Source organism: Hypanus sabinus, unplaced genomic scaffold (genome assembly GCF_030144855.1).
Source record: "Hypanus sabinus isolate sHypSab1 unplaced genomic scaffold, sHypSab1.hap1 scaffold_588, whole genome shotgun sequence".
Taxonomy (NCBI): Eukaryota; Metazoa; Chordata; class Chondrichthyes; order Myliobatiformes; family Dasyatidae; genus Hypanus; species Hypanus sabinus.
This window is the reverse complement of record NW_026781446.1, coordinates 60310-74545: the sequence shown is the minus strand read 5'-3', so window position 1 is coordinate 74545 and position 14236 is coordinate 60310. Positions and strand designations below refer to the sequence as shown.

General features: G+C 43.0%; 1 protein-coding gene across 1 annotated transcript; it reads left to right on the top strand.

Moving 5' to 3' along the window:
• The first annotated feature begins 3951 nt into the window (after positions 1-3951).
• Positions 3952-5106, top strand: LOC132389523 (N-acetyllactosaminide beta-1,3-N-acetylglucosaminyltransferase 3-like). Its single transcript, XM_059962001.1, has one exon. The coding sequence runs from the start codon at positions 3952-3954 to the stop codon at positions 5104-5106; it is 1155 nt and encodes a 384-aa protein (XP_059817984.1).
• The last annotated feature ends 9130 nt before the right edge of the window (positions 5107-14236 follow it).

The window sequence follows — 14236 nt, the reverse complement described above, 5'->3', positions numbered from 1 at the left end:
CTCTTAAAGCTGTTTGTGCTCTTTCAATTTCAATTACTTGGCTTCCTTCTTTCATTTCCAAAATTTTCGGAATCCATTCTTGAAAGAATTTCATTGGATTTTCTCCCTCTGTACATTCCCTAAGATCAAAAATTTTGATATTATTTCGTCCACTTGAGTTTTCAAGCGCATCTATTTTTTCCAACATCCGTTTTCTTTTTATTGTCCAGGCGAGATTATTGTCTTGCATCTTATCTATTCTTTCAGTATTTTCTTCCACTTTTACTTCCATTTCTTCAACTTTATTATCCATCTTCTTTTGTTTTTCCACCACATTATCGAGTGTGTTCTTCATCCTTCTTATAGCTTTTAATTCATTTATAATAAATATCAGGATATCTTTTATGACTCCTTTAATCTCCATTATCTTTTCCTCTTCTTCTTCCTCTGAATTTCCCAAAGATTCTGACTCCACTTCCGATATACTTCCAGGTTCACTTCTAGCCGTAGTTGGGATTTGTAGTTTTGTTACTTTTGCTGATATCTGTTCATGCACACTTGTTTCTTCGCGCATGCATTGTTCTTGCCGTTTCATTTAGAGACCGCCGACATTGCTGCAAATTCCTGTCCCGCATCAACAGAGGTGCCAGGCACTTCGCCGGGAGGAGATCCAACTTGAGTCCGAGGCTTCGCCGATACGGTTAGGCCTTTTCCCACGCCGATTTGCGCAGTCTTCGAAGTAGTAGCTTTGTTTTGTTTTGGTTTAGGAGCCATATCAAAAGATAATACTGAGTTATTTATAAATAGTTTCTAGTAGATATTTGTTAACTCTTCTTCATTTAAACCTTATTTCATTACTTTTTCCGAGCAGCTGGATTCCCAACGTCTTGATCCTACGGCAGCACGCGATGTCCGCAGATCTTATTGAATTTTTGAAGAGGTTACGAGGAAAGTTGATGAGGGTAAAGTAGTGGAGGTTGTCTATATGGAGTTCACTAAGGTCTTTGACAAGGTTCTACACGGATGGTTAGTTAGGAAGGTTGAATCGTTAGGTATTAATATTGAAGTAGTAAAATGGATTCAACAGTGGCTGGATGGGAGATGCCAGAAAGTCGTGGTGGATAACTCTTTGTCAGGTTTTAGGCCGGTGACTAGTGGTGTGCGGCAGGGATATGTACTCGGTCCAGTGTTGTTTGTCATATACATAAATGACCTGGATGATGGGGTGGTAAATTGGATTAGTAAGTATGCTGATGATACTAAGATAGGTGGCGTTGTGGATAATGACGTAGGTTTTCAAAGCTGACAGAGAGATTTAAGCCAGTTAGAAGAGTAGACTGAAAGATGGCAAATGGAGTTTAATACTGATAAGTGTGAGGTGCTACATTTTGTTAGGACTATTCAAAATAGGACAATCATGTTAAATGTTAGGGCATTGAGGAATGCAGTAGAACAGGGTGATCTATGAATAATGGTGCATAGTTCCCTGAAGGTGGAATCTCGTGGATCGGGTGGTGAAGAAAGCTTTTGGTATGCTGGCCTTTATAAATCACAGCATTGAGTATAGGAGTTGGGCTGTAATGCTAAAATTGTACAAGGCATTGCTGAGTCCAAATTTAGAGTATTGTGTACAGTTCTGGTCACCGAATTATAGGAAAGCAGTCAACAAAATAGAGTACAGAGAAGATTTACTAGAATGTTACCTGGGTTTCAGCACCAAAGTTACAGAGAAAGGTTGAACAAGTTAGATCTTTACTCTTTGGAGCTTAGAAGGTTGAATGAGGACTTGATAGAGGTATATAAAATTATGAGGGGGGTAGATAGAGTTGACATGGATAGGCTTTTTTCCCATTGAGAGTAGTGGAGATTCAAACAAGAGGATATGAGTTGAGAGTTTGGGGGGTAAAAGTTTAGGTTTAACACGCCGGGGAACTTCTTTACTCGGAGAGTAGTAGCTGTGTGGAACAAGGTGGCAGTAGAAGTGGTAGAGGCAGGTTCGATATTGTCATTTAAAAAAAAAAATTGGACAGGAACATGGACAGGAAAGGAATGGGGGGTTATGGGCTAAGAGCCGATCGGTGGGACTACGTGAGAGTATGCATTCGACACGGACTAGAAGAGCTGAGATGGCCTGTTTCCGTGCTGTAATTGTTATATGGTTATATGTGAGGTGATGGACATTCAGATGAAGTAGAACTTGTACAGTGAATGGCAAGGCACTGACAAGTGCATAGTTCACTAAAAGGCAGGATTGTGAGAAAAAAAAGCGTTTAGCATGCTTGCCTTTATCAGATATTGCGTAGAGTGTAGGAGCGGGGGATTATTTGCAGTAATATAATTTGTTGTGAGACCACTTTTGGAATATTATCTACAATTTTGCTTACCCTGTTATAGGAAGGACGCTGTCAAGTTGGAGAGGGTGCAGAAGAAATTTACGAGGATGCTTTCTGGACTAGAGGGTCTGGGTTACAGTGAGGCTGGCCATGCTGGACCTTTATTCCTTGGAGAATGAGAGGTGACCTCAGAAGTTTAAAATCATAAGGGGTATTGATAAGGTAGATCGTCATTATTGGAGAGTTGGAGAGCACGAAATGAAACGTCACAGAGAGAGGAGAGGAGCGGAAAAATTGAAAAGAGACCTTGGGGACAACCTCTGTACACTGAGGACAGTGAGTATCCGGAAGAAGGTACCAGAGGAAGTGGTTGAAGTGGGTTCAACTGCAACATTTAACCGGCATTTGGACATGTACATGGAAGGGAGAGGCTTGGAGAGTTATGGACCAAACTAGACATGTGCGACTAGCAGGGAGGATGCTGTGGTTGGTATGGACCATTTGAGCCGAATGGCCTGTTTAGCCTGCATTACTCTAGTATTCCTTAATTCTAAAGTGACACAAGTTGCATCCCTGTGCAAATACTTTTACTTGTACACATCGTTCTGCTATCAGTCACTGGTGTCTTTTCAGGGCTCCTGGCATCCAAGGTTTTACACATACACATTGTGGATCATGCTAACTATCTGCCCTGTTCTGCTGTGAGTTAAAATACAATGAAAATCAGATGCTTTCAGTAGCTATGCTAACACGTTACCTTCCCTGCACTGCCATATATTCAGTTACTAATCAATGGTCAATAGTACATCATCTTCCATAGTATCAGTAACCTGTGAACTCAATCTGAATGGTGAGCGAGCTGGGAACTTACTCTTCAGAGTAAAGGTGGGGGTGGGGAATTGGGGAGAGGTGATTTGATAGAGGCGTATAAGCTGGTAAGAGGCATAGATAGAATGGAGAGGCAACAACATTTTCCCAGGGTGGAAATGACTAATATGAGGGGGCATAATGTTAAGGTGATTAGAGAAATGTATAGGGGTTTGTCAGAAGTATTTTTTTTTAACAAAAAGAAAATGGTGGTTGTATGGAATGCGCAGCCTGGGTAGTGATAAGGGCAGATGCATCAGTGAGATTTAAGAGGCTTTTAGATAGACACATGGATGAAAAAAATGGACAGCTATTTGAGAGAGTAAGGATCAATTGATCTTGGAGCAGATTAACAGTTCGGTGCAACATCATGGGCCAAAATCCCTGCATTGTGTTATATTGCTCTATGTCTTGCCCAGCTCAGTTTAAGCCCTGAGAGGAGTGACGAGAGCTGTGAAGCGAGGTGCAATAAATCCTTTGGAATCATATACCTTTAAGGCCCAGAAATAAACTATGTGATTTTCATTTTAATGACAGAGATGGTATCCGATAGGTAGATTTGTTTTTCTGCTGGGATGGAATGCTTCAGGTCAATTAAACTTTCAGCAGCGTGTAGGGCTCTGCCTATTCCTTACCTCACCACCATTTTGGGGTCAATATTATAAAGCATTAGTGAACATCATTATAGTTTAAACTTCCCATTCTTCTAAAGCATCATGTAAATGTAAAGTACTTTGAATTAATCCATATTTTTCTCTACTTCAGGTGAAGGATGAGCGGACATTGGCGATTCTATGAGAAAGTAGTGCTGGGTGTTGTTATTACTCTGAGATTGTTATTCGTGTTCTGGGATAATGACCAACGTCGAGAGATTGATGTTGCAGAAACTTTTCATCGCAATGACCTGCCCAAGGTTGTTACTGGTGATGCAACTGAATCAGTGCTCAAGCCAAAGTGCCACGCGAACACGACATTGCTGCACTTGTCCTCATTTCATCAAGAGAAAGAGCACATAAAAAACTTCTTGATGTATAAACACTGTCGAGAATTTGACATGATTCAAAATGTTCCAGACAAATGTGGTGGTCGAGAAGAATCTCAGAATGTCTTCCTGCTCCTGGTCATCAAATCTCACCCTTTCAACCAGGATCGGCGGGAAATGATAAGGAAGACCTGGGGCAGAGAACGCGAATTCAATGGGGTCCTAATTAAGAGAGTCTTTATTTCTGGTGTCTCTCCTGACCAAAAAGAAAGTAGGAAATTGAATCAGCTGTTAGCCATGGAAAACAGAGAACACAGAGATATCCTACAATGGGATTTCTTGGATACCTTTTTCAACCTCACCCTCAAACAATACAAGTTGGTGCAGTGGGTCAGTGAATTTTGCCCCAGTGCTAAATTCATCTTCAATGGAGATGATGATGTCTTTGCCAATACCGATAACATGGTTGATTACTTGCTAGACATGAAGGTTCACCAACACCTGTTTGTGGGCCGTCTCATTTATGGGTTTGGACCCAAACGCCAGAAGTCGAGCAAGTATTATGTGCCAGAAATAGTGACCACCATCAAGTCGTACCCACCATACATTGGTGGAGCGGGCATACTTATGTCTGTGTGTACAGCTCACATCATTTTCCACATAGCCCAAGACCTTGAACTATACCCCATTGATGATGTATTTTTGGGGATGTGTCTGGCCAAGTCTGGACTCGCGCCACACTCACATAGCGGATTTAGGACAGCTGGAGTCAGGGTTCCTTCAACCCAAGATGAATCGTTCAATCCTTGCTATTACCGTGAGTTGCTGCTAGTGCACCGTTTTCGGCCTTTCGAACTGCTACTGATGTGGGATGCGGTGCATGATGCCAATCTGAAGTGTGCTCGTGCTCCGCAGGAGTCTGCATCCACGGAAAGGACCACATGAGTCATGAGAGAATGTAGCAACTGCTGGAATGTAATGCAGTTTGTGCACATGTGTTAATCAGTTGTTTATGCAATGTAAGAGGTTTAATTCCTAAATTTTATTGGAGTATAGATTAATTCATAGAGTTGGTGCCTTTCTACACTCTACAAATGTTTGAAAAGCTGTTAGGTGTCATCACTCAGCCTAATTATTACTGCAGCCATAATGACATTACAATATTGCCAGGAGCACCACAATTTAAGTCAATTGTAAAGTTATTCCAAGTGAGCAGTCCTTGTTGCATTGCGTGCAGATAGGTACAGCATGTTCACTTGGGGGATTTGTATAATAAGCCACCAATAAAATTTTTAGTAACAGTTATTAATGTGTATTTTCTTCTTGCCGTTTCTTACATGACACTTGCAAAATGTGAAAGAGACAAATGTATTTCTTGGACTGGAACTGTGAGAACAACAAAGAATCTAGATCTGAAATTGTCTCAGGGTTGGAGGAATGGAGAAACTTATGGTCATCACTTCTGTACTCAAATGTCAGCCTGCATTGTGTCTGTGTAACTACATATCAAATAAAAGCACACACGCACGAGATGGCTTGAACTGGAGTATTTACATTGCAGAGAGGGAAAGAGATCAATGAACATGTGGGGACAACAGATCAATATGCATACATAGACGGCAGTCCATATGTAGTGCGAAGGGGAGTGACATTAGATTTGGCAGGTGTCATGTCTAAGACAATGTACTCGGTTGCCAGTATCATGTTGCTGGTATTGACTCGGTCATCACTGAGAGATAAGCCCGGTAGATTTCACTAGTGGCCAACCTGGACATCGGAAATCTGGAGAGGAGGGAACTTCAATAAGGCTCACTGTCCGAGGGGCAATAGAGCAATCGGTGACCAATCAACTAGCGGCCAATCGGCATTTGGGATTGATTAGTAAGAGCAAATTAAAGGAAGGTGGGGCAAACCCAGTGGCCGTCTTCTGAGTAGAGGCATAGAAAACCTACAGCACAATATGGGCCCTCGGCCCTCAGAGCTGTGCCGAACATGTCCCTACCTTAGAACTACCAAGGCTTTACCCACAGCCCTCTTTTTCAAAGCATGTGACCATCCAGGAGTCTCTTAAAAGACCGTATCTTTTCCGCCTCCAGCACCGCCACCGGCAGCTCATTCCACGCACTCACCTCTCTCTGTGTAAAAAAAAACTTACCCCTGAAATCTCCTCTGTATTACTTCCAAGCACCTTAAACTATGCACTCTCATTCTAGACATTTTAGCCCTGGGAAAGTCTCTGACTGTCCACACTATCAAGGCCTCTATCAGGCGACCTCTCATCCTCCATCGCTCCGAGAAAAGGCCGAGTTCACTCAACCTATTCTCATAAGGCATGCTCCCCAATTCAGACAACATCCTTGTAAATCTCCTCTGCACCCTTTCTATGGTTTCCATATCCTTCCTGTAGTGAGGAAACTATAACTGAGCACAGTACTCCAAGTGGGATCCGACCAGGGTCCTATATAGCTGCAACATTGCCACTCAGCTCTTATACTCAATCCCACAATTGGTGAAGGCCAATGCTCTATATGCCAACTTAACCACAGAGTCAACTTGTGTAGCAGCTTTGTGTGTTCTGTGGACTCGGAGCCAGATCCCTCTGATCCTCCGCACTGCCAAAAGTTTTGCCTTTAATGCCATATTCTGCCATTATAGTGTAGGGACTGCGGTCTGTAGTCAGGTACTCAGAATCACTCAGCATAATGTTACACGAACATTATTAGCAAAACACTCCGACACAAGACGGGTTTCATTTTATTACAGAGAAAAATGCCGGTTTGGTACTACAAGTAAATTGCATTTCCACATCGGTGGAGAAGTGTGCTGACACCCCTCGCTGTCTGTAAAAGCTGTGACGAGATGCTGAGGTGTATTCAATATGGACTGTGCCTTTAAAAAGAGAGAGAGTTGGTGTACATCGATTCAGAGAGAGAGAGGAGAGAGAGAGAGAGAGAGAGAGAGAGAGAGAGAGCACGGAGCAGCTCGTGAGTCGCCATGGTTACGTAAGGGCGGGGCTATATAATGGGCAGCTGGCGATCAGCATGTTTGGGATATATTCAAGGTCAGCTGGCTTTTCAGACAGACACACGGAAGACACGGACAGAAATACAGAAGAAATAGACACTGGATGAACTTTCAGTGCCCACGAAAGGGTGAGTTTTGATCGCAGTGTCGGAAAGGTGTGGCCGGTGGAATGTTATCGGTGTGTTTAACCTTTGATAACTTTACTGCGTGAAGGCGGTACTCTTTTGTGTGATCACAAAACTTTAACAGGGCTTCGGAAGGCAACGGAACGATCAACGACATCAGCTTACTTGGAAAACAAATCACCTCTCTCACTCTCTCTCTCCTCAATTCTACTCCTCTTAATATCACGAAATGAACTGACGTCATTCCTATACCATCGTAAGACTGAATCATTTACCACCGAAGCTGAAGATGTTTGGGGTTTTAGATTTACACGCTTACCTATGCATAAACTCTGCTAATCTGTTTGGTTTATCTGGTTTTATATTACGAGATTACGTGGATACTGATAAGTAGTGTTTTGTTTGTAACAATACCAGACTCCAGGTGTGTTCTATTTATGCTGGTTCTTTTAACCCGTTACGGGGTACGTAACAAAACCGTTCCAACCCCTACATCACACCGCATTTCTGTAAACCCCTTCGACCCTTACAGCACTCGGCATTTCCGCAAAACCTCTATCATCCAGCCTGGTTCATTCCGACGACAGCAGACCCGAGAAAGATAAAGTCGTGTCAGATTGAATGGCTCATAAAACACTGTTGACCAATAGAAACTACAGACTGATCAAGGACCGGGGAAGCAGACAAGCCAGTTCTCTCTGCCTCGCCCCCACCCATTTTGTGGACTATGAATTGATTCTTACACTGGAATAATTTAATCAGAGGAACTGAATGTGGACACCCGGGAGCTTCAGGTAATGATCTGCTAAACCTGAGACCATTCTCAAACAAGTCGCCATTTGTTATGTGAAGGGCGTGGACTCTGAACTGATTCCTGACCCAGGGACAATCTAATCAGAGCAATAAACCTGAGACCATGCTCAGAGGAGCAGCTACTTGTTATGTAAAATGCCAGACGTATCAAACAGGCAATCGGTAGTCTCGTTAGATCTGTCTGGGTTGCATCATTTAACTGGCTTAGACCAGTCAGGGTGTAAAGATACGAATACACAAGGCTGAGGTGGGCAGAGCCAGGTACAATATGTTGGTTGTAGCTCTGTACAATGATCAGTAACCATGTGACCCAGGTAGGTCAGGTGACCTTGAGCCAATGGTTTGGAAATCCAATGGTTCAATTAAAGAAGAACAATATAAGATTCCGGAGCACCAAATATGCCAGGGTGATAATAGTCCAGCGGCCAGAGACCAACCATTGTCGAAAAGTAGTACCACACGGACACATGGAGATCGGATACATGGGGATCGGAATATGATGAGAGGCATTGACCGTGTGGACATTCAGAGGCTTTTTCCCAGGGCTGAAATGGTTGCCACAGGAGGACACATGTTGAAGGTGCTGGGGAGTCAGTACAGCGGAGGGGTAAGTTTTTTTTTTAACTCAGAGAGTGGTGAGTACGTGAAATAGGCTGCCGGCAACAGTGGTGGAGGCGGATTCGATTGGGTCTTTTTACGAGACTTTTGGATAGGTACATGGAGCTTAGAAAAATAGAGGGCTATAGGTATGCCTAGTCATTCCTAAGGCAGGGACATGTTCGGCACAACGTTGTGAGCCGAAAGCCCTGTATTGTGCTGTAGATTTTCTATGCTTTTTATGTTTCTATGGAAACATAAACGTAGACTCTTTACCGGGTAAAAACTTTTCTCTTAATTGACTGTTCATGGAGTGTCTGGGTTTCCAGTAGTGTGCACACAGGAAGATAGTGTGCAAATCTACGTGATTTTAGTAGAAATAATAAAATATACTTGTTGGTAAATACAGATTCTCTGTATTTCATTGATCATTGTTACAAGGAATGATTCTTGTCACGGTGGCATCCATCATTAACATTGCCCACTAACAGGACGTGCCCTCTACACAGTGTTACCATCGGGAAGGAGAAACAGAAGCCTGAAAGCTCAGGCTCAGCGATTCAGGAACAGCGTTTTTCTCCGCTGCCACCTGTATCTCAGTTTTGTTTTCTCTATATTTATTTATCCTGTATTTCATTGTACTGTTGCCGTAAAGTTAACAATTTTGCGACGTATGTCTGTGATATTAAATCTGGTTCTGATTCTTTAAGTGCACCTTTGAAACCTTTGATTCTGATTCAGATACAGGGGGGATATGTTAGATCGAACTTACATTAGTCGAAAGCCTATCAGAACCTCATGTACTGTGCAGTAATATTCTGTGCTCGATCGAGAGTACCGTATCTTGCTATAGTTAAGTAAGTCGATTAATTATTTAAAATTATTTAAATTAATTATTAATTAATTACACCTTGCTTTTCCAGACTACTCCCAATGCGTTGGATAATAAAGTGCAGGAGAATAAAAAAAACAGTAGACCATATATATATTAGTTTCGACCGCTGGATGATCTCGATAGCTTTGCTTGGAAGGGACTTGCCAAGTATTATGTAATGATGAATTGTCCTCGGTGTTGAGACTATCCTGGTCATGGGGTATGAAGGGAAGTATCTGGACAAACAGGAACATTAACGATAGTCAGTATGGGCCAGTGCGCAGTAGGTCATGTCTAACCAATCTCACAGAGCTTTAGGACGTAGTAACCAGGAATGGTGTTGACAGCAAGGCAGTGGATGCGTCTGCACGGACTTCAGCAAGGAATTTGCAAGATTTACACGGAAGGATGGTCGGGACGGTTCAGTCGCTTGGCTTTCACGATGAAGTAGTAAATTGGATTAGCCATTGGCTATGTTGGGGAAACTAGAGTGTGGTAATGGATGGTTGTCTCTCTGATTGGAGGCTAATGGAGAGAGGAGATCCGCAGGAATCGTTGCTGTGCCCGTTGTTACTTGTAATCTATATCCACGATCTCGATAATAATGTCGTTAATTAGATCAGCAAATTTGCCGATGACTCCAACATTACGGATGTAGTTGACAGCGAGGAAGACTACCGGAGCATGAGGCGGGATCTGGACCAATGGAAAAATGGCCTGAAAAATGGCAGATTGGATTTAGATCAGACAAGTGTTAAACGTTGCCCTTTGGGCGGACCAGCCAGGGTGGGTCTGACTCAATGAGAAATAGGGCACTGAGGAGTACGACAGAGCAAACGAATCTGGGAATGCAGGTCCATAATTCAACGAAAGTTGCGGCACTGTTACACAAGGTCGTAAAAGAAACTTTTCGTACATTGGCCGTCATAGACCTAAGTACTGAGTACAGGAGTTGGGACGATATTTTGCTGCTGTTTAAGGCTTTATTGGGGCCTAATTTGGAATAGTGTGTGCAAGAAAGATTAAAATATGATTAAAATAATGCGGAAAAAATTACACGGCTAATGCCGGGACGGACTGAATTTTTTAATTAAAAGGAAAGATTACACGTGTTAGCAGTTTATTCCCGGGCGGGTAGAAGACTGAGGGGAGATTTGATAGAGGTATACACCATTATGAGGCGTATAGAGAGTGTAAATACAAGCGGGTTTTCTCCACTGATATCGGGCGAGAATATAACTGACGATCATGGGTGAAGTGTGAAATGTGAAATGTTTAAGGGAAACATGAGGGGGAAATTCTTCTGCCTGAGGGTGGTCAGAGTGTAGACAGAGCTGCCAACACAAATGGTAATTGAGATTCCGATGCCAATCTTTAAGAGATGTTTGGAGAGGTACATGGATGAGAGGGATATGGATGGCCACGGTCCGGGTGAGGTCGATGGCAGTAGGCAATTTAAATAATTCCTCACTGACCTGACGGGCTGGAGACCCTGCTTCTGTGCTGTAGTTTCCATTGGCTGTCCGACTGTGTATCTGGGTTAGAGCTTCAGCGTCACACAGCACCGACCGATCTAGAAAGTCGTTGATACTGTTCGATCCCTCTGTCCATGCAACACTGAAGTAATTTGGATGGTTATTCTGTATTCCCCAATTGCCTGCGATGGATTTGAAGGGAGACAAGTGTGAGCCTGATTATTGCTTTGCCTTCCCTGCGTTTTTAGTTTGTGTAGTTTTGTGTGTTTCATTTATTATTGATTTCAGAGGGAGACACGGATTCCACATCGGCCATGTGGATTCAGGGTTAAATGGATCGAAATATGAGCATTTCTACACCCGATATGATAAAACCACGATTCAGAGGTAAATTGGCATTTGGATAAATTGGTGTGTACTTGAATTGTGAATTCGGATTGCCATTTTGGACGGCTGGTTCTTTTAATAAGCACCAGAAGCTGCTGCTGAACACTTTGAAATGCTGGTTTCTAGTTGTAGGGCTCCATTGGAAAAGATGCTTTGAAGTCATTGTAGCATTTGCCCTGTAATATGTAAATGACAGGTCAGTTTAGAAAACGCGCTGGTGCAGTCAATCACTCAGCGATTTGCTGGCATCTTCAGCCCTAATTCCATTAATTATCCAGGTGCGACGGTGTGATCAGATTAAATCGATTATTTCCTCAGCCCTGTTTCTGAGAGCACTGGTAACTGCAGACTCGCAATAGAGTTGTAAACTGCAGCAGAATTTCGACTCTGCATGAGGAACACGGCTGCGCTCTGTCTTCCAGCCAGAATTCACTCTATCTACTACATCATCTGCCTTCTGTTAGGAGCCAATACTGAATCAACGTAGCCAGGTTTCCCTCGATCCCATGCCTCCTGACTTTCTGAATGAGTCTACTATGGGGAACTGATCAAACACCTGACCATAATTAATGCACCCACATCGACTGTCCTGGTTCATCCGTTAGTTTTATTTTCACTTTCAAATAATTCAATCTGACTCATTAATGACAACATGCCATGTTGTCTCTCCGCAGCCAGACTACATCTCTCCAAATACTCATAAGTTCCTCCTTCAATAATCCTCTCCAGTAGATTACCCACAACCGATGTAAGACTCCCTGGTCTATAATTCCAAAAACTACCCCTATTATCTTTCGTCAACAGATGAACAACATTTTCCACCCTCCAATCATCTAGTTCTACTTCCGTGGCCAGCGAAGGCACAAATATCCTGTCCAAAAGCGCAGCAATATTTTTTCTTGCCTTCCAAAATTACCTGGACTATATCACTTCCGGTATCGGGGAATCATCTATCGTAATGTTTTCCAAGTTTACAGCGCATCTTCTTTCTTAGCGTCGGCATGTTCTGGCATATCTGTCTTTTTACGCTGTGTTCGCATTGATCAATGTATTCAGTGAGGAGCTTCACCGCCTCTTTGGACTCCAGACACAAGTATTCCTCTTTTACCTCTGATCTGCCCACACTCTCTCTTGTCTCCTCCTGTTCTTCACAGTGCAACTCGTCAAGGATTTCTCAAATCCCCTCTATGTCTTTTAAGTCCATTGTTAAATTCCTTCCTGTCTACATTGTGACTCGCTGTAGCATTACCTGATCCTTTCTTCCTTTTCTGTAAGTATCGTTCTTTCTTCCTCTTGACGTGTTGTTCCAAATTTCTTCTCTCCCAGGGTTACTTTACACTGTCATCCTTTCCCTGCGTCAGTGGGCCAAGCCTATACTGAACCCCGTGTCAGTGCTCCCTAAACAATCCTCTCATATCTGTCGCGCAATAACCCGAGTGCATCATTTCCCAATTTACGTTCCTAAGCTCCTGCCAGGCAGCACCACAAAACACTGACCCCGAATTAAATAGAACCCATGCTCCCTGGTCCTAACTGTGCAAGGTAAATGTCGGGAAGTTCTCCCTGTTGCTCTGAAATGCGGACCCGCGGAAAGATCTGTCACGACCCGTTTCCTTTTCTAATATCAGATCTGGTATGGAAAGTTCGCCAGTCAGCATTTCTTCTTATAGAGACATGAATCCTTCCTGAACACAACTGAGAGTTTATGCCTTTGCTAAACATTTTACCCTGGATAGGTGCCAAAGACTATTAGGGAAGTTGCAGTTGCCCGTGCCAATAACATGGCTCATGTCCAAGTTCCGCTCCCCGATCGGTTCCTCACTGTTCCCGTTGCGGTTTTTTTTTTGTTAACCTTCTGGGCGGCTGTACAGAATACTCCAACTGGTGAGATCGCGCCCATTTCAAAAGGGAGAGCAGAAACAGTGTTCGTCTCCCAGTCTATTAAAAAACGAACGCACCACGTTGTCCTCCCTTTCTGCAGCTGTGACACTATCCCTGGTTTCCCATCGCACTCCCTTTACACTCTGTTACCCGACCCTGTCCATTTTTAAACATGTAAAACCAGAAATTCCTGAAGCCATCACTGTCCTAGTGACAGTCGAGTGTCTGTGATAGTTTGGTACATAATTCAACCAATGTAACAATCACTCCAGCAGCATTGAACGTTTGTATTGCTACCTACCTGAACAGTATGGGGCAAACAATCTTCCACCAATTTTGCAATTTCCGGATGACCAGGATGAATTCCGGATGAATTTATGACAAATTTCCCAAATCTGTTCATTGTAAAAGGACTTTATTTGAAAGCTCCGCTGAATTACCATTAGACACGGGCGTTATCTACACAGATGGCCATTTAATGTAAACACATACTTCATTCCATTCCTCAGCTCTTCTCTGAATTTCCTCTGTGTCAGTGTATAGATACAAGTATTGGTGCACATGCTGAGAAATTGTAACATGAACCCAAGTTGTTGGAGGATGTATACCGGGGAACTCAAATATCTGTCCTGGTAATAATAGTTTTGTGTTTGCCATTTCAGGGAATGGGCTACAGAGGGCATCCAAAATAATATGAAATTAGCCGATATAGAAAACAACAAAATCATCGATTTTCTGCGTTTTTCCACCTCGGCGTCTTTCTGATTGTCGGTGCTGTGCCGAAGCCTTCTGCGGACTCTATTTGCCACAACGATATGCCTTACGGTTAACCCGTTAAACACCAGGATTAAGCCGATTGGTAGCAATGGTGTTAAAATACTGTCCAGTAATGTATACCC